The sequence below is a fragment of the Alligator mississippiensis genome, chromosome 10 (genome assembly GCF_030867095.1).
Source record: "Alligator mississippiensis isolate rAllMis1 chromosome 10, rAllMis1, whole genome shotgun sequence".
NCBI classification, from domain to species: domain Eukaryota; kingdom Metazoa; phylum Chordata; order Crocodylia; family Alligatoridae; genus Alligator; species Alligator mississippiensis.
This window is the reverse complement of record NC_081833.1, coordinates 60,082,381-60,103,725: the sequence shown is the minus strand read 5'-3', so window position 1 is coordinate 60,103,725 and position 21,345 is coordinate 60,082,381. Positions and strand designations below refer to the sequence as shown.

At 39.9% G+C, this 21,345-nt stretch overlaps 1 protein-coding gene across 1 annotated transcript in view; it reads left to right on the top strand.

Annotated features, from left to right (window-relative positions):
• Positions 1 to 17,498, top strand: part of SLC7A9 (solute carrier family 7 member 9) — a 30,576-nt gene extending 13,078 nt beyond the window's left edge. The window contains exons 4-13 of the mRNA XM_006274331.3: positions 1,104 to 1,346; positions 1,832 to 1,957; positions 2,638 to 2,737; positions 3,717 to 3,761; positions 5,995 to 6,118; positions 8,059 to 8,162; positions 10,154 to 10,250; positions 11,382 to 11,531; positions 12,015 to 12,189; positions 14,020 to 17,498. Of these exons, the coding sequence (XP_006274393.1) occupies positions 1,104 to 1,346; positions 1,832 to 1,957; positions 2,638 to 2,737; positions 3,717 to 3,761; positions 5,995 to 6,118; positions 8,059 to 8,162; positions 10,154 to 10,250; positions 11,382 to 11,531; positions 12,015 to 12,189; positions 14,020 to 14,084 (1,229 nt within the window). The 3' untranslated portion in view covers positions 14,085 to 17,498. The remainder of the gene's footprint in view (positions 1 to 1,103; positions 1,347 to 1,831; positions 1,958 to 2,637; positions 2,738 to 3,716; positions 3,762 to 5,994; positions 6,119 to 8,058; positions 8,163 to 10,153; positions 10,251 to 11,381; positions 11,532 to 12,014; positions 12,190 to 14,019) is intronic.
• Positions 17,499 to 21,345: the final 3,847 nt, after the last annotated feature.

The window sequence follows — 21,345 nt, the reverse complement described above, 5'->3', positions numbered from 1 at the left end:
GCTCCTGTCTGGTGCCATTCCAGCCACATGCCCCACTGTAGATGCAGAAATCTGGGGGGGCATATGCCCCCCTATGCCTCATGCCACATCACCTATGTCCCCCTTCCCCCTGAGACACCTATGCCCTCCCCCACCATAGACATACTTGAAGGGAGCTGCTCTCTACCACGTTGTCTGGCTGCACTAGTGGCCACGTGCACATTCATGTTTGGCCCCCTGCTTCTGATTGTCCTCCTCCCGCTCCCCCCACAGCCCTTTAACAGGCTCAAACTCTGCCAGCCTGCAAGGGGGAACCCGTGGTTTCCCACGTTTTTCTCTTTTAAAGGAGAAAATCCACATTTTTCCATGGGAAATGGAAACCCAGATACTTGTTCATAAATTAATGATGTACCATGGTTTCTTGCATACAGTGCACCCTGGAATAAAATGCACAACATGTTTCTGAAAGGCAGAAGACAGATTGTTCTTTATAGTAAGTGGCCAAGCAGTAACAGCTAGGGAACTGAGCCTGCTCATTATTTTATTCCGTGTGCATTGCTAAAGATTTTAGATTTAATTCTGAGCAGCAGAAACAGCTTTTATTGTATTTCTCAAATATAATGCAAACTCCAAATTCCAGCAGCTGTCTTTTGGGGGAAAGGGCGTGTGTTTAAGCAAACAAAGACAGTAATAAATGAGCAAAATTTTATATTTTGACTGTTTACAGAGAAGCTCTATGATGCAAAGAGGTAACACACTTTTATCTGGTCTTTTAATCAACTACAGAAATAGTAAAGCTAATAAAACATGTTTATAAACACTTTGCACAAATATTTTCAAATTAGACACCTATGCCTGTAAGATGTAGCCAGTAACTTGTTGATTTTCAGTATTTTTTTTTCCAACTTATGAAACACAGTTCCTCAGAAGCAAGTTAAAATTTTGGTCATTGCTTACTAGTAATGTTACATAAATTTAATAAGATACTGAACTTTCACAGGTAATTCCTTAAAACAATATTATGTATAAAAATTGATAGGGAGTGAATGCAAACTGATCATAAGATTTAAAATCTATCAACCCAAACCACTTAACTATAAACTGCATTTCTTCTTGTTGTTCAGGTGCACTGTGTTTCGCGGAGCTTGGCACAACAATTACAAAATCAGGGGGAGAATACCCTTACCTTATGGAGGCTTTTGGTCCAATTCCAGCATATTTGTTTTCCTGGACAAGTTTACTGGTCATAAAACCCAGTTCGTTTGCTATCATTTGTCTCAGCTTTGCGGAATATGCTTCAGCTCCTTTTTATCCAGGTTGTGATCCACCTGTAGTTGTCATCAAGTGTCTTGCAGCCTCTGCCATTGGTAAGACTCCTAACCATTTTTGGAGAGGACTGAGACATGAAATTGTTTAACAATTGATGAATGACTTTTTCCCCTCCAAGGAAACTGAAGAGAAACTTCAGCTCTGGAAATATAAAATCATAGTGTGCATAATTATTGAAAAGTGTATTACTGGAAGCAATTTTGCACTTGAAAAAATGGGGCCTGATAGCCCAGTGGAAGGGGGTATTTTCTGGATTTCATTTCCCTGATAGTAGTAGTAAAGAGAGTAGATTTAAATGTAATAGAATATGATTAGTTTTATAAGTTCTAAAATTAAGTTGATCTCATTTAGTACTTAAATAATTTTCAGTAAAGAGCTTAGGTAAATAATACTCAGATCTGAGGGTACGACTACAATATATACAAATTAATATGGCTAATGCTTTATATGCAAATTACAATTGTGAATTATAATTTGGAGTATTTAAAACAGAAGACTATAAAAATCTTTTTTTCCCCCCTAGTGGTTATTACAGCTGTGAATTCACTGAGCGTGAAGTTGGGAAGCTACGTCCAGAATTTTTTCACTGCTGCTAAAATGATCATTGTTTTAATTATTATTGTAAGTGGGATCGTTCTCCTTGCACAAGGTAATTAAGTTTTGTGGTTTTAATTTTGCAAATACTAATAGGGATTACTTTTGTTTCTGCTATGATCAGCTATTAATAATTCACTACAAGAAATTAAGCAAACCAATGAGTATATTGTCCTAATTTATTACAGTTCTAGTACAGCGATTCTCTCAGGGTGCTGCAAGATCCTTTTCAGCATGCAGTGTGGTGCCAGGCAACTGTTAGGCATACAAACACCTGCATGTGATTCACAAGTTAAACCTAGAAATATAAAATAATCCATAGCATCAAAAACATTTATCTGTTGTGGTGTTTTTGAGTTCTTTGCAACAGAATTGCTCTGTTATTTTTTCATAGGCTAGAAATGATTGAAAGCTAATTGTCTGGGGGTGCCTTAAGTTTCAAAAGGTTGAGAATCTCTGTTCTAGTGCCAGATCCTGCTGAATGCTTTCAGTTCACTTTTAATTTAATTGGACTTCAAAGCAATTTCTTAGGACTACATACATAGTGATTAAAATAATTAATGTGTCTGTTCGGAAAAAGGCAAGATTACAGACCAATTCATAAAAGTCACTGTTTAGTTATAATTCAAGTTTAGTTGAGACAATTTGATTCAACTATAAATGTGTTTTAAAACATGACATGATGAGAAAATTGCATTTCATCCTAACTCAGTCCCCATTTATATTAATTTTCAGGAAAAACTGAAAATTTTAAAAATTCTTTCAAGGATGCTAAACTTTCCACTGGTTCCATCAGTCTGGCATTTTATAATGGACTCTGGGCATACGATGGATGGTAAGATGTTTTTACTACTGTTATCAGTTATAGTTTAACAGTCTTTACCTGGTTTTATCTCTCCTTGTAAAACTCACTCAAAGGTCTTATTTGGAAAAGTTGAAGTTTGACTTGTTATTGAGAATCCTTGTAATGAACACTGGAGAATAGCACTCCTATCTTAAACAAAACAAAACTCCACATCATGTCCTTAATGGGGGAAAAAAAACAGGCCAGACCATGGGAGTCAGTGATACAGTACTGAAGGTGCTTAGAATCTACGAAAATTAGGCTGGTATAAGATTATAACGCTTTAATTCAATATATTCCAGAGAGGTGCCAAAACAATCCCTTCCTCCCTGAAACTGGATTCCTTATTAATGCAGAAAACAAATACACCCAGAATAGGACCTTAGGCAAAACCTTTACACGCTGCTTAAGACCTCCTCTGGAAGGACCATATACAGCAGTGGGAAGATATTACATTCATATCCAAATGTGGTGAGATTAATCAGGATACTTTTTAAAGCTACATATTCTCAATACTGTATCCTTTCTTAAACGACATTATCATTTTCCTGGAACATAGATGCATGACAGCTAGAGAATAGAGTTTGAGTTATAAAGTCCATAAGTTTAATCTTTTATTTGTTCAGTTTACCATATATAAGAACATGGGAACTTCTGGAATCCACAGTAATATGACTGAATTCCCCTGTCTTCTTAGCCATTAGGTTATAGCTGAAAAGGACTGTTTTTTTCTGTTTTAAATGTATTAAGGTCAAATACTGATGTATTTATTTTTATTTCATAAAAATATTTCCTATCTAAAAAAGTGTTGGAAGAATGAAAAGACTTGTTTCCATCTGATACAAATATTAGCCTAAAACTGTGGTCTAAAGAAAATGAGTATTTGAGATATCCCAACACCTGGTTTCCAAGTAACTTGACATTTGAACAACTGACCACTAGTAACATTATGCTAATGGTTTTCTTCCAGGAATCAGCTAAATTACATTACAGAGGAACTTAAAAATCCTTACAGGTGAGACCCAAAAAGATAACACTAAGTTTAAGAAGCAGAATTTCTAAAGGACCAATTAAAGCCTTATAAGTGTTGAGAGAAAACACATATTTTAGTTTCTCTTTGATCAGATTGGTACTCCAAACGTTATGATGCTTGCTCACATATATCCTACCCTGGATTTTACAATTAGTTCTGGACACTTATCAATTCCATCTCTATTGATGTCTATTATACCCCAACAAATAAATGCAAATTTATGCCCTGAATTACAAAAAAATGCATTCTAATCAAATTTTTAAATGCTCTTGATGCTACTTTTAACAGCATATATGATTTCTGAATATCATCTATACAGTTAATATAGACAGGCAGGAGTAATCACAAATAATCAGGATGACAGTGCATGACTCAGGAAGTCCTGAGATGCATGCATCAGGATTTCTATCAACTTCCTCAAGAAATCCTTACAGTGCAAGATAGGTCCTAAATAACATTGACAAAATAAAACAAAAAATCTCCTACCCTTACATTGGATTTCTCAGAGTAAATCATAACACACAGTGATGAGTCAATCTCATTTTCCTGGTAGACTGACAACTCACTCAGACAAAATAGATAATGAAGAGGTTCTCACTACAAAGTATCACTCTGATGAGAGGCTCATTGGAATTAATTCATTAACAAAACTAGTTAATGACTCTAAGTAAGACCAATAATCCATAGCAATAAGCTCTAAATATCAGTAGCAATAAACTGAACTAGATGGGAGAACACCTCCACCCCGAAGACCCCCCTATGACTTTGCAAATAAACTGGATTACTGACCTTAGAATGCATCTGTCAAAAGCTGCTGTATCTAAAGTTGCAATATCTAATTGAAAATATTTAGGAAAATGTAAAACATCTTGAAATCAACCATTACATAGTGTCTTCCCTATAGAGGCTGCCTCCTCCCTAAATTTCTGCTCATGAGGGGGCTTTCCCTTGGTCTCACAAGCATTTAACTTTGCTGCATCCGCCAAGTAATCAGCAAATCGACAGTTTGGGGTTTTTTTTTTGCTACTTTCATTTCCTTGTGCAACTACCATTATGGTAATCAATATTTTGAATGATTTTGTTTTCTCCATATAAAATGCTGAGCCTTATATGCTCTGATTAAGTGAGGGCTGCTTTCCTTTGAGACGTGCTTAAAGATGTGTGGGGTTTGGGGGATGAGAGAAAAGGAAAAAAAACTTTCAGGAAGGTGGGATGCTTTTCATGAGGAATTTCTTATTTATTTATTGTTTAAATGTTCTTTAAAGAGAGGCTGACCTCTACATTTAAAGCAAGTGGAAGCAGCAGCAGCTGTGGAAGCTTCACGCTGCCTATACACATGTGAGAGGGGAGGGGAGCATTTTGATTACAGTGGTTCCCAGACAGCTGCTCTAATTAATACATGTGACAGTGAGCAGGTTTAAGTGTCCTCCCCCCACGTTTCAAAATGGCCACAGAGGCACTTTAACTAAAGATCATTCAACAAGCTTTAGCTAAAGCGCCCCTGTGGCCATTTTGAAATGTGGGAGGCTTAATACACATGACAGTGAGGTAACGCTGGAGCGTTCCAATTAGAACAAGCACGTCTATAGGCAGCCTTGGTTCCCAGCCAGGTCTGAATAAAATAAAAATTATAAGCCCATCAGGGGAACCAGAAGCATAAATGTCAGAGGGCCTGGGAAATACCATTTAAGTAACAATAAAACATCCCATTCCAGTTGTGAGAACTCAAACAAAATATTGTATTGCTCTGGTTAGCATATACACTCCATTGATTTACTCTGCCAAATATACGTGGTTCAGATGCAGTAAAATGCAGCGTGGAAGGAGTTGCGACCCACCTTAGATTAACTTCTTTAGCTAATATTCAGTATGATAGTGCATGACAACTAAAAAATTCAACTCTTCCGGGCAACAAAACCCAGACAGTGAAAATGTAAAATAATTTAAATGATGAAAAAGGACACTTGGATTCTAAAATTTCTCCAACTTGAATAATCCCTGATATTATGACAGTTAAAGAATGTGCCTGAATGCTATTATCTCAAACAATGATCCTTCAACCGTAGTGAAACAAATGACATACAATAATTAGTAGTGAAGACACCTGACTAAAGAATTTTAAATCAGAACTAAAACTGAAGGAAGCCTATAGTCATTATAATAAATATACCTACCAATTTAGAAATGCTGATACCATATCTTTTAAATTCTTTAGAAATCTACCGCTATCTATAATCATTGGAATTCCTCTGGTTTCAGTTTGCTACGTTCTGATTAATATTTCATATTTTACCATAATGACTTCAACAGAACTTCTACAGTCACAGGCAGTTGCAGTGGTAAGTCAAGTCACCTTTCATTTTGTAATCAGAAACATCTACTGAAATACTGCACATGTTAAAGAACTAAGTCCTAATAAAAAAGCAATTATGTTCTTTAGTTATTTCTCTCTGAACATAAATTGTCAGTACGATTGTTTTGTTAATATAAATATATTTTAAATCAATCTGACAAAAATAATTCGCCCCAGGCCCTAGTAATTGGAAGCAACTGGAAATAAGAAAATGTTTCCATCAATATTTACATTTTAAAAGTACTACAGTTCAGAAAACTGGTTTTAACATATACTCAACAGAACAACAACATACAATTGACCTTATTTTGCTCCTTTCCATCCTGACTGGTATTACTGAGATGGCAAGTGGCTATAAGCAGACACTAAAGCTGTTATCCTTTCAAAGATGCAGTTGCCATCTCATTTAATCCCTGTCCTGGTCTCCTTCTATTTGACGTTACACATGGGCAGGTAGCTGTTAGGGAACAAGCATTTGACATTTCAGAAATGCCTTTTGTAAATTCTTGGCAGGTATAGTATTGTACAAGATTTTACTCAACATTTTAAAAGGTAATTTAGAAGTTTTAAATTTTCAAAAAAGAGAATCCCTCCCCACACCTAAGTTCCACTGAATGAATATGTAGTTTAACAGAACCGTAATTCTCTAAACAGTTGGCGAGATGCGCACGGGACAGTTTTATTTGCAGTAGAAAAACATCCAATTCCTTTAGCTCTGTGGAAAACAAACAGACGTTTCATGACGTACTGCATTCTTTATTCAGAGCATTCATGCAGAAACAGTTCATAAAACAGTGCAGAGAAAAAACAGAATCTTGCATTTTTAAGGCAGCAGGATTCTAGTTTATTTCAAGATTAATTGTTCACCAAAACAAAAAAAAGAGGTTGTACAATGTGTATGCATAAATAGGTCAAATTTTAGGATTACTATTCTTTAATCTCCTTTATCAACATATCATCTATAAATCAATCACTTTACACCGCCTATTGTGGAAGCAATTTAACTGGGTCAATACTGACACTAAAATTGCAGGCATATCACCTCACTAGACCTCAAATGCATCACTGTAGACTATCAAAAAAACCCAAAAAACAAAAAACTTTGGAGCCCGGTGGGAATGGGCTGACAGGTTATCTGGGAGTTCTCTTTTAACATTATCACTATTGTGCAACATCCCAGCATTGTGTTAGGCAAAACTGCTGCTTCTGTATCCTGAAGAGATGGCAGATAACAGTAATCTGAACCTCAAATGTTATTAATATTTTCATATCATCTTTTGAAAATTTAGAATGTCACCCCAGTAAAATGAAAAATTACTGTATCATGGACAGATATACCCACACTAGATTTAATCCATCAAGAGTAAAAAAAAAAAGCCACAAAGACATGGTAGTTTAGCCTTAAAACATGCACTTAGAACAAAAATATGGACTTCCAGTACCCAGCAGGCTTATATACTGCTTTATTGCTCATAGTGAAGTTCATGTTCCCGTATCTTCTCCCCTCCCATTTCTAATAGCTAAAACTAGCCTGGGTGTGCCAACTTACACAACAATCGCATCTTCCTTTTGTTACATAGACATACCCTAAAATTTAATTCAGGTTCTTACCCAAATATAGTAGTCTGTTCAAGATACATTATATCTGTATTTAAATAACCCCAGCATTTACTTTCCTGGTTTAAACAGCAGTGTAACAATACTGCAATGGCTGCATTCCACTAAAGCAGCCTTTCGTTAAAGCAGTGGGTGAAATATTTCCACAGTGTAGTTGTTTTTTTATCCCATAGTATTAAGCAAATTTTGCTTTTATTTTTTAATCTGTATAGACTTATTTGCAGGATTTCTTTATGAATGGTTCCTGCACAACAGAATACACCAAAATAAATATGTTAATTGTGTCTTTATTTTAATTCTGTATCTCAGACATTTGGGGATCGAGTCCTTTATCCAGCTGCTTGGATAGTTCCTCTCTTCGTGGCCTTTTCTACAATTGGAGCTGCCAACGGGACCTGTTTTACTGCTGGCAGGTAAATTTCAAATTTAAATAGCTGAGTACATGATATGGATTTACAAGTGAAATCTTACCTTTCCTTGGACTAGGAATTTGAACAAGCTGTTGAACAGCATGGTCCACACAAGCAGGGGCATGTATTCGCAGTAGCAAAGATAGTAGGGCATAAGTTTGTGCTGCACTACACGCCCCAGCTCATGTGGTTTGCAGTGGGACACATTGCCCCACTGCTCCATGTGCTGCAAGGGGGGCTGGTTGGGATACATAGTAACTCAGTGCATGGTAACTGGCAGGCAGCCCTTGATGCGGCACCCTGTGCCCCAACCAGCAGGGGAGCAGATGCCTTCTCCCCTGTTTCTGTGCACTGCAAAGCTCCTGCGCTGAGACACCCTGCACCCCAGCCGCTCCCCAGTTGGCCAGGGCACAGTGTGCTTCAAAATGGGAGACTTTCGGCTCCCAGTGGCCTTGGGCTCACTGCTCCTGTCTCTGCATGCCTCCTTGCGGGGGCTCCACTGCAGAGCCATGCACTGAGGCATGTGGAGCCCATATCTCCAGCCACACTGCACCCCAGCCAGCTGGGGTCTGGCTGGCTGAGGCAGTGTCCCTTGAGATGGGGGCTCTGTATGCCTCAAAGCAGGGGCTCCGCAGTGTAGCCCCTGCGCTGAGGCATGCGGAGGCAGGGAAGCAGCCAGCTCAGGACTGCCTCTTTCACCGTTCTGAGGCACGCTGCGCCCTGGCCAACTGGGGCGGCTGGGGTGCAGGGTGCCTCTGCATGGGGGCTCTGCAGCACACAGAGATGGGGGAGCTGGTATCCCTGGGCTGCCTGATCCCCCATCTCCGTGTTTGTCTTGGCACATGACACCTTGGTGTGCTTTGTGTGGCTTTTCCCCTGCCCAAGGAATTTTTTTTTTTTTGCTACCCAGAAATCCTGGTAGCAAATTTTGCCCTAGCTCTGCAAATTAGCAGCACGGTGCAAGATATAACATGCAACACGTGCAGTTTGTGGTGCTGGAAAGATCTTTGTGGTGCCATAAACCACATGGTCAAACTTGACCTGTCTCTAACAGAGGCAGTTATGCAGGTTTGAAGAAACAACACAAAACATATTTAGTAATGTTTGGCAAAGAACTTTTAAAACTATTTAGCTATAGGTAAAAATATCTGGTTCAAGTAACAGGTGGCAGCGAAAAAAGAAAATAAAGGTCCAAACAGGAGTCTGGGGAGGGTCTATACCATAAATGATCAAATATGATGAAGATTCAAGTTAATTCTTCTGCATTTTTATTTGCTTCTTACTCTAACTCAAAACAGCCTAGTTTTTAAATCCATATAAACACCATAGCCCTGAACACTTGACATCAACATTTTACCAGTGAGATCACTTTTTCCATAGGAAGTATTGCAAGGCAAGAGGGGAAGGGGGGGGGGAAGAAAAGCAGGAATGAACATTTAATAATAATACACACAGTATATCAAATGCCTGTAAATATGCATAGGCTTATGTAGGATAAAGATGTTCTAAAATGTTGTGATGACCATGAATTAAACAAAAAAAGTACAAGAAACTGAACTAATCATCTTTCCCACATAAATGAGAAGCTTGAGAACCTCATTCCCCACGCTGTCTGACAATCCTCCAAATCATATACTATGAAATGTGTGTTGATTTACATAATTTTTTAGAGAAGAATTAAATTGGTAGTTCTAAATATTGAACAAGTTCTGCACTGATCTGCATTACTCACTTGTTTCAAAACCAGTTATACCTCCTCCCCACCATCTCAAGTGATCATTCCCTAAAGCTAGTTAGGCAGCAAATCAGGCTTGATGCATCTCAGACAAACTACAACTGTTACTCAGATGTAGCCACATATGGAGATGTATTCAGTAATCAAATCAAACTTTAAAAAATATTTTAAGTATTCTGACCCATCAGAAAAATAAGCTATTTTTAAATCCTGCGTAGATGCCACACTAACCAAATTAACTTGTTTTTGTTTTTGTCAGACTTGTTTACGTGGCAGGCCGTGAAGGGCACATGTTAAAGGTGCTGTCTTACATTAGTGTTAAACGTTTAACCCCAGCACCTGCTATCATATTTTATGTAAGTATTAATTTTCAGCAAAGAAATAAAAGGTTAAGTAAAACAAATTAAAGAAAAACATGCTTTTCAAATGACCCAATGGTAGTTTCAATATGTAGATCCTTCCACGTGCACAAAATCATGATTTTTCTGTAGCTTTGGCTATACACATGATAAAATAACCAAACATACTTTAGAACAACTACATAATGCATAGAGCTCTCTTCATTTTAATCTTATTTCACTGTTCCAACTACTAAAAGTTCTTAAACATTCATGGGATTAAAATATAAAAATTCAGCTACTTCAGAATTTTAAGGAAGTAGGGTTCTGACAGCATACCTTTAGGTGTGCAGCATGCAGGCACATCATTTTGAGGTCATACTGAATAACTTCAGTGTTTCTTCTAAAACAAGAATCCTAGAAAAGTTTTTCTGCAAATACCCATGCCCCCTAAACTTGGAATTTGAGACAATGTTATGAATAAAAGCATGCATGTTTGTAGTATGAATAAAAATACTTCCTCCTGCTTAGCAAATTAATGTATGACAAAAAGAAGATTGATATAGTGCTTCCTAAATCTTGCACACAGTTACACACCTGAAATTCTCACATACAACAGGCATCTTTCCCCCAAACACCAGCTGCTGGAAACCAGGGTGAGTATTATACATAAAAACACAGAGTAAGAGCAGTTTCTGCTACTCTGGGTGAAATGGAAAGTAAGATCTACAGCAGTCCACAGAGAGCCTGAGCAATGAGCACGCTTGATTCCATAGCTGCTGCTACTAAGTGATTTGTAGCACTGAAATTTTTTTCCTTGGAAAGGTCTTTTTTTCTTCATTCTGTCTTTCAAACAAGGTGCATATTATATTCCAGAACATGTTTTATGTGATAAAGTAAGGTGCTTCAAACATGAATAGTTCACCGACTTGAAATGGGCCTAATCGTGAATTCAAAATTCAGCAGGTGGGTTTGGACAGTAAAAGGTACCAAATATGCTGACAGTTCACTAAAGTGGAACAAAAACCTGTATTACACACTAAATCAGTTTGAATACACATGTCCTACATACAGGTGAAACTCAGTTTTTTATTTCTACATCAACCCTCTTTCACTATGTCCATAATAATTCTCTCTCTATATTTTTAGGGAGCAATTGCTATTATTTATACCATCCCTGGAAACATTGAAACACTCATTAACTACTTCAGTTTTGCTGTCTGGATATTTTATGGTTTAACTCTGCTGGGACTCATTGTTATGAGGTTTACAAGAAAAGAGCTCAAGAGACCAATCACAGTAAGTCTGACACATGAATATGTTTCAAAACGTAACAAAAAATGAACCTGATAGTCTTTTCATGCTTTTTACTATCACTATTCCTCTTTCTACCTCCACTTCATGCCAAAAGGTTACAATAAAAAACTGACCACCATTGGTCAGAAAGAGCTAGGGATGAAACTTAGTTCATTCCACTGGAGTTCAGGCATCTTGATTTTTGTCAATTCTTTTACAATTCTAATACTGAAATTAATTAATCTACCTAGGATATCTCTAGTGTATCACATAGACGAACCAATTCCTTTACTGTTGACAATGATGACACCCTTTTCAGTCACTTCTCTCAATTCTTTGGGTTTTTTTTTATATACTATAAAAAACCTGAGACACAAAGGGGGTAAAAAAAATCTTTCAATATTCAATAAGTTATAAAACAAAGATCGGCTGTATCAGAGAATAGTCACAGAGCTTTATAAATGTTTGGTGCTCTTTATCTTACAGGTACCTATCGTCATTCCTGTCTTTGTGACACTGAGCTCAATTTTCCTAGTTCTGGCTCCAATCATTAGTCAACCCGAATTGCCATACCTGTACTGTGCATTATTTATGCTTGGTGGACTTATATTTTATTTCCTTTTTGTTCATTTTAAATTCAACTGGGCACAAAGAATATCAAGTAAGTATAACTTTTAACAGTTAATTGTACATTACAGTAGTACAAATACTATAAAAAATAAACATCTGAAACGTCTCTTCTGTAGCAACAGTGTTATCCGTTTATTTTATAAAAAAAGTGAGATTCTGAACTGATTGTCTATACATGTTAGAAGTTGAAATGAGCTGAAAATTACCCTGGCTAGTAACTGAAGTGATTTTACAGTCCCTCTAGACATGCAGGTAAAAGGCACAATAGGATCCAATGCATGATCCACACAATTGCACCTCCTGGCATGCCACATGTATGGCAGGAGAGGCATGATTGTGGGATCATAATGATCCCAGGCCAGTTAATGATCCCAGGCTCCCGCTGCACCAGCAAGTAGCAAACTCTTGTGGCTGGGAGCCCCCTCAGCTGACAAAACTGCAGCTGATGCACTGTCCCAACCTCAGGAGCTCTCCATGCACACCCACAGCTGGGAGACTGCAGCTGATGCAGGATTCCAGCAGCAGAGGTACCAGGATGCAGCTGACGTGGGCTTCTAGTCATGGGAACACCCTAGACACCCCCACAACTGGGAGACCACAGCTGACCATTCACAGTGGCATCCTAGGCCCATGTCAGCTGTAGTATCCCAGCTGGAAGGGTGCCTGGAGTACACCAGTGGCTGGGGGCCCTGTCAGCTTATAGGTCCCCCAGTCACTGGAGCATGTGTTCCTGCAGTTGGGGGCTTACAGGCTTGGGGGTGGACATGCACCCCCAAAACTGGCTGGGACCTCTAATCAGCTGAGAGAGCTCCCAGTCACATGCTCAATTAATGGAAGGAACCACAGTGGAATAATTTTGTAGCTTATTTCTTTTTATCACACAATTGATTGAACACGTGAGTTGGTGACCACTTAAGATACAACTAACTGATAATCACATCTTAAGTGTAATGTGTAGATGGGGCTTTAAACTTGCATAGCCATTTTCAATCTGGCACTTACAGGTAGTCTTTGAGGATTCAGGACATGCAAAATTAGAAAAAAAGGCCATACCACCTGGAAATGTAAACAGCCAAAGGGGGAAGTGATTGTACTATAGTATTCCCCTTTCAGGACTGTTAAAAAGTATCTGGGAGTTATCTTGAAAAATAACTGTTTGCTTCCTGGGAAAAACAGAGAACACACTGAGACACTGAAGAAAGGTAAAGCTGAACTGGATAAGGATATATAAACCATTTTATGGTACGCATAAAAACATTCTGTCTGGAACAGCAGTACTCAACCTTCAGCCCACACAGCCATCAGCCAACCCATGGGTCCAGAAGCTGGTAGAGGGAAAGCAACAGCAATGTTAATTTCTGCTTCCCTGCTGCCAAATTTCTGGACCTATGGGAAACACTGCAGGTCAGATGACATGGCCCTGCACACCAGACTGTGCTGGAACAGGGTGGGGACAGGACATGAGGTCACTCCACAGCTGGATATGGAAAGTAGGGATGAATCCAGAACACGGAGACTGACCCAGCATCATTCAAATGCTCCTCAAGGCTGAAAGGCTGAGAACCACAGGACTAGAAAACTAAAATTATTATTTCATACCAGATGATGAGAGCTAGTGTGGTCTAACATAGAGCACACAAAGCTGGAAACCCAAAATTTCTGATCAGATTCCAAATTTACTTTGGCCATAGGCAAAATATAGCTCCCCCTCTATAGGAAGGAAACAAAAATTGCTTGAATATCTAACATTCCAATGAATTAGAAAAACAATGTAAATTTGAATTAAAAAAAATAAATGTTGCTAAGAACAGAAGTAAACTTAAAAATAAACTTCTCTAATTCAATAACTTCTTATTTTCAGAGCCCACCACCATGTACCTTCAGATGCTTCTGGAAGTTGTACCAGCCGAGGAAATTACGGAATAAAGCAGACTGGATTTCTCGTAATCCTTTTCTAAGCACTATAGTTTGACATACAATGTTCATATTTGCTGAATTTAGACTTTCATTGTGATATGCAGCTTTATTTTTACAACTGTTATAATTTATAAACTATATTTACAGTATCTTAGAAGACATTTGAGAATAAAGATTTTTTGACCTGGAGATCAACCTAAATGTTTACATTGTTCCTACTGCTAGCCTATGCTGCCATTATGGTAATCGAAGTTTTGCATTTGTTAAAGCTACTCACTCAATGAACAGGAAGCTTCAACTGTAGAAACAGTGAATCAAGGAAAATTTACTTGTAAAAGGAACATCTCAGAATCTGGTCTCTTGTTATCCTGCTGGAAGGATAATGGCTAATATTTATACCATCAGCCACCAAAACACACAGAGGTGCGAGAATGCGAGTGTGTGTGTGCTAATTTAGTCTTCAACTTCCCAGGTACGTCACAAAACAGGAACTTTCCAAATAAAAAGAGAAGAAACTAGGTAAGGGTACAAGGGATAAGGACTTCTTGATGGAAGAGGGGAAGAAAACTTACCAGTGAGTAGGTCCATTTGTTGAACATGCCCCTTCCTTTCAATCTACCAGAAGCCAAGAGTGGTGAGCAGACATAGCAGAAATATTATCTGCAGGTGGGTTTTCCAGAGATGTCATTTGGACTAATCTACCTCTGTGGTTGCCTCCACAGTCCCCTTTGGTAGTTGCTAATAATAATACAAGAGGACGGTTATGTGGCAGCCTTATAGATACTCAAATTGAGTGGCTCTGACTTTCCTGCCCAAGAAAAAGATAACTCCCTTTCAGAATTTCCTTTCTTTTACAATAGGAAGATATAGTGCCTACTAAATCAGATCTGCATACATTTGCAGACAACTGCAAATAACTTTTCTTCAAAACATGTCAACAAGCTTAGTATTTTGGAAATGAAGAGCCCTATGCAAATAAAGCTTAATTGTTCTCTTTACCTATGCATACCGAAGCCTCATCCGCTTGAATTTAGAAGGTGAGGAGAACCATTTATGTTGAAATCCAGGAGCACCTTCAGAAGGATCTTTGGAGGCAAAGGAAAAAAAAGGTTTAAGAATGGAAGAGAGGGTTACATAAATAAACTGATCCTGCCATATGATTACTTGAGGTGATCACAACCAGCAGAGTTAATATAGAGCCAAGAAAATAGGAAGGGAAAGCTGTGGAAACTCTGAGGGACCCATGGAAGTTCCCATTTAGAGCTATTATCCTTCCCATCAGGTCCTTTTAGAGAAGGAACTCCAATGTGGTAATAAATTTAGATTCTAGGCCCAAAAAACAAAGACCTATACAGAGGGTGCTAGACTTGTCTGGGGCCCTCGGCTGGATCTGGACAGCATTGAAGGACGCACTGAATCCAGTTTGGGGCATAGGGATGGCTGCTATGACAAGAAGCAATGACAGGTCCAAGTGAGCAGTAACAGTGAAAGGGCAGCGACAGCAAGCCAAGCTTGCTGCCGAGGGCCCCAGCCAGAAGAAAGCCTTCCTAATCCCATGATCCATTAGAATCAGGAGCGGTAACTGAGGAATTTAGTATTCTGCATGGTTGTGAACCACTCCCTTGAGCAAGTGCTACAAAAGCAGCAATGCAAAAGGAATATATCTAGATGTAAATTTAATTTCTTTGGATATAAGACTCAGCTTTAAAGTTAACAGCTCAGGAAAGCCAAGTAACTGGCTATTTAAGAGCAGAAAGCTTGTTTTCCCCCTCAGAAACTGAGGTCTAAGGGAGCCCCTCCAACAGCTGAAATAAGCTACTGCTGAACAGACCAGGAAAAATGGCCCACATTCTACTTTTACATGTTCATATAGCTATCTATAGAGATATGCGCATCTCTAGGTAGCTCTCTAAATATCTAGAGATACACATATCTTTATAGATATCTATATAAACTTGTAAAAGTAGAATGTGGGCCACAGGTTGGGGTCACAATAAGAAGCAGTATTTAGAGACAGAGAAAACATCAAGAAGTCTTCATACTGACATATATTAAGAACTATGAAAACATGATATGCTAATATTAATATGGGAAACTCCCACATACACACCTTGAAAAAAAGACAGTAAGTAGGCAGCTAAATTCTTCAATGCCCTTGGCATTAATCTCTTATTACTAAGCTCCCCAATTTTCCACCACGTATAGCCCACAAAATCTCCAGTCATCCTCAGCAAACACTTGGCCTTAACTCAAATATGCAAATTTTGAATTTGTCATTTTTACATAAAACACAAATATACAAAGACTATCAAATCAACCTTTCATAGTTTTCTCAACATTGGAGAAAAAATCTGAGTTGCAAGTCATATTTTACCCTCTTGCTCAAACCCACAGAAGAGGAGACTAAAAGAAAAGAATCAGGAGCTTAAGGAAAGTCTTTGGAGCCTAAGAATCTAAGTAAAATAACAGAGCTCCTTATTTGAACCTGTGAGCTGTTCAGACCGGGGATGGTCTATAAGGATAAAATACTCTAAAATGTACTCTTAAAAAAAAAAAAAAATGTCAATTTAAATGAAAACAGATTTTTATGAAGATATTTTAGTATTTTATTGGTACTTCAAGACAAAAAATCTCAATGCAAGATATACATCTCTTAAAAGTACACATCTATTTTAAGATTTATGTCTATACAGCTGTCATAGTTGTATTAAGCTAAACTATGATGAAGCCCCTAGATGTAGATATAGCTGTAGCAGCACCAATTTGTTTTTATAGTCGTCTCTATAGTAAGAGCACTTTGCCAGCATCTTACACTGTTAAAGTGCTCTCTGGGTAGGAATGGCCTCAAAAAATAACATTATCTTGGAAAGCTGAAAATAAGTCTTTCCTCGCACACCGGCCTTTTAGTGAGAGACACTGATTTCTTCCTCCTAAATGCTTATAAACAGAAATCACTATGCATCAACATCAAAAGATATGTTTTTCTAGTTTGCACTACTGTTCCAGAGTAACTAACCATCTTTTATGAGGGTTCTACAAAAGTAACATTTCTCATCAAATACCTTAAACCCAGGTGACTAGCAAGAAACTCCAAATTGCCCTCTTTGTAAGCTAAATTACATTTCATGTTGAAACTAAATTACTATCCTACTTTGTTTAGCCTTCCAAAAACAGCATTGCTTACTTGGCAACATCTCTGGAGATTTGCTATAGATACAGATTTCTTTCTTCCTAAGACAAAGCAGACTAAAGAAGGAACACAAATGGTTATTTCATCACAGTTTAACGGAAAACTACAGTATTTAAACATTCGCTTTTCTTTATGGCTTATAATGAATCTTGTCCCATGCTAATCATTACATTTACATTCTGTTAACAACTCTTTCTTCCATTTTATGAATAAATAAATTGTTTGAAATTGAACAGCAAACATGTACCTTGCTTCTAAGAGCATGTCTATGTCATCTCAAGACCATACTAGATATTGCTGCAGTAAAACATGCCACATTTGTTCCAAACAAACTATCAAGAGAACAAGTTTCTAGGCACACACCCCGTGTCACACTAATATAGATAGAATACATAAGCTTTGGGAGATGGTGGATTGGTCATATCATTCTTCACTGTCATATTCCCTTGTGTAGTCTGAAAGACATTAAGCTAGTTAGAGCATGTCCATATTTTAAGCAGAGGTTTACAACTATTTGTATAATAGTTATAGTACTTAACTATCCATTTTCTGGATCAGGACTGGCCAAATTAAACCGTCTAGCCACAAACTTCAGAGATGAATGCTCTACTAGACTACACATCACTGCCATCCTTGTAAAAAAATTAAGGACTCAATCCTGCAGTCCTTAATCATATGCAGTCCTTAATCATAGTTCCACCAATTTTAGTAGAATTCTTACGACTGCAAGACCATCCTTAATCATCACTGGATGTGGACGAACATAAACGTGGAGCTATTTCAAAAGGTTGGCAGCCAACACCATCTAACTGTTCTTGGCTTAGCCACAAATAACAACATGAATGTAGCAAAGCCACATAAACGAAGACAGCTTCATTCTGGGTTAAAGTTGGAGTGATTCTGCTACATTCGTAAGATGTTTTCCACGTATGTTAGAACAAGGGTAGGCAAAATATGGCCCATGGGTCAGACCCGGCCCACACCATGATTTTATCTGACCCTCAATGGGTCCCTCTGCCCCGCCTGGCCCAGGAACCGGGGGCAGCATGCAGCTGGTCCTGTCATCCCCAGAGAATGGAGGTGCCACTTGGTGCAGCCCACCCTGTCTCTGCATGCAGCTCTTGGGCCTGCTGGGAGCTGTAATCTAAAGGGTTAGGCAGTGGGGGTGGTACAGCTGCCAGACACAGCTTCCTGGCAGCTCCCAGCTCTACTGACCAGAAGCAGGCACGTGTCCCACCACCGCCACAGCTGCCGGACACTGGCCTTGCTGCCCAGACACCCCAGCCCCCGCTGCCTTGTGGGTATTCCATGGAGGAGAAAGGCTAGGGTAGCACACTCCTACAGTAAAGCATAGGGCCCAGGCCCATGGAGTGGGGCCTGGAACAAGGACCAGGCCCACTGAGTAGCACCTGAGGCCAAAGGGGGAAAAGGCCCAGAGTAAGCATATGGCCCGAAGATGGGGCAGTGAACATGGTGAGCAGAGATGGTCTGAAGGGCTGTGTAGAGTAGGACTCAAGTGGAGTAGAGTGGCCTGAAGGACTGCACAGAGTAGGTCCTAAGCAAGAGAAGCATAGGTGCAGGAGGGGCCAAGGCGCACAGAGTGGTGCCCAAGGCTGAAGTTGGGCCAGAGACCGAGGTTGTCCCTGAAAGGGGCTGGGGAGTAATAGTGGATCTGGATGCTATTTGCGAGACATCACACATGGTAAATGGGAGGTTGGAGCCATGTATTTTGCCCTTGGCCTCAGGGTTTAGAAGGGGCAGAATCCCACTTAGATGAACATGAAACTTTATGTAACAGCAAAGGTGTGGCAGGAGACAAAGCAGACTACCCTAGACAGGTGGGTGGGCTGATGTTGACCTTGGCTGGGGACAGCCCTGTCACATACCCCTACAGGCAGGGCATGTTTGGCTGGGCAAATGGAATGGGGCTGCAGGACAGGGCCAGGATCACAAGGCAGTGGCAGCGCAAGGCCAAGGACCATCGCAGGGATGTGCGGGGTCAGAGACGATGTGTAGGGGGTGCACATGCACTCTCTTGAGTGTGGCTCTCTACAAAAAGGAGAGTGTTGGCAGCGCCTGTGGACAGTCGCTGCTCACCACCCCGCCACTGAGTCTGTGGGCAGTCAGCAATCCCTGCTGGCCGCCACCGATGCTGCTGGTAGCAGATGCAGGTGGTCACTGATCCTTGGTTGGCACTCGCCACCCCTCTCCCGGACATTGACAGTGCTGACAGCATCTGTGGGAGCTCCCCTGCTTACCACTGCCGCTGTGCCCCCCACCCACCAGGGGCATGACTCATTCATGTGCAGGGTGCAGATTGCAACTCTGCCCCAGGCCCCAGCCCCATGACCTCGCAGATGCTGCTCCCTGCCAGCCTGCAGCCCCATCCCATCCGCCTGGCCAAGCAGACCCTGCCCATGGGGGTCCCAGGCCAGTCTTCATGGAGATACTGCCTACCTGCTTCATCTGGCACTCCTGGTGGTGAGTGTGGGGCAGGCAGGCCTGGGGCCAGAAAATAAATTGGCATTTCCCCTCAGCCTCTGCTGAGCAATGTAAAACAGCTGTGACAGGGGGACCAAGGCCAGGTAAGCACCACCCCCCCAGCCTTCTGGCCCTCAAGAGCATACCAAACTCCTTATGTTGCCCTCCAGCCCAATGGTCTGTACACAGCATCTGGGTTCAAATAATACATTTATTGTTAAACAGCTTCTTTGAATAGATAGTAAACAAGAACTGAATAAAGAAAATAATAAATGAACAAAGAGAAATAAACAACATTTTGATTCAGCTGCATGTAAAAATGCAAGTACTACTGATTCCAGTACTTTGCTTAAACATTCATCTTATAGTAATATGAAACTCTGTGCGGAATCATAACTGGAAATGGAAAACAAAATACTGTATTTACTTGAATACAAGATGGCCTTTAACATAAGACAACCCCCTCCCCCCAATAATTAGATTCTACAGATTTATAAATTTTTATAAATCATTATAATTTATTAAAAGTTGTAAATTCTAGATTTCCATGTATGGAATTCATTTTTGGAGGGGATCATTATCTAAATATGTGCCTCCCACTACTGCAGGTGGTGTTGGGGAGGTGATGAGGACAGCAGTAATGGGGCAGGCAGTAGGGTACAGTGGGGGAGAGGCAGTAGCAGGGGCCTGTGGTAGGGAAGGCGGGGGGTGCAGAAATGAGGCAGGCAGTGGGGGTCAGGTGGTAGGGGGGAGGCGGGAAGAGGCAGGCATCTTATGCCTTGTTGCCCACCCCTCCTTGCAGCCTCAGGCTGACCTGATTCCCCCCTCCCATTTCTCCTCCTCTCTTCTCCATGCTACTACCTGCAGCCTCAGGTCCCCACCCCCTTCCCTCCTCTCTCCCCCCACACCTCCTTACTTTTGCTCTGAGTCGGCTCCATCCCTGCTGCAGCCCAGGACACAGAGCATTGCTCCAGCCCGGCCCTTTAGCAGTGGCGTGGTGCTAACACTGCTGTTCTAGCCTGTCCCCATAGCAGGGATAAACAAGTAAGAAAGCTTGTAATCAGTCTATATTTTACTACACTTTACCCCATAAAGTAGGCTATTTGTGTATTAAGATAAATGTATTAATAGCACAAATCTCTTGGCTCTTGAGTAGCAGAATTTTTCAGGAATAATTCCAACCGGATAATTTCATTCTGTCTAGATAACAAAACACTGCCCAGCTAACACTCCCTTCTAGTTTGAAGTACATTTGATATTACCCAGTGTCTAGGAACCTACCAAATACACAATTTCAAGGATTTCACACAAATCATGCAATTGGCAGTCTTCCATGAAATAGCCAGTTCACCATAAAAAAGCGCAGGGAACCAGCTATGTTCAAAAAGCCAGAAAAGAACCAGTGAAAAGCTGTCTCCTAGAAGGGTGGGGGGAGAAGAGAAGGAGCCAAGAGAAATATGAATCACTGATCTAGTGGTGATAGGAGTATGTTTATACTTGGAGACTAAGCAATTACATCCCCCCTTCAAAGTAGACTTTTATTACTCAGATAACCTAAGCTTATTGTAGATTAACAAAAATATACAGTTATTTTAAAAG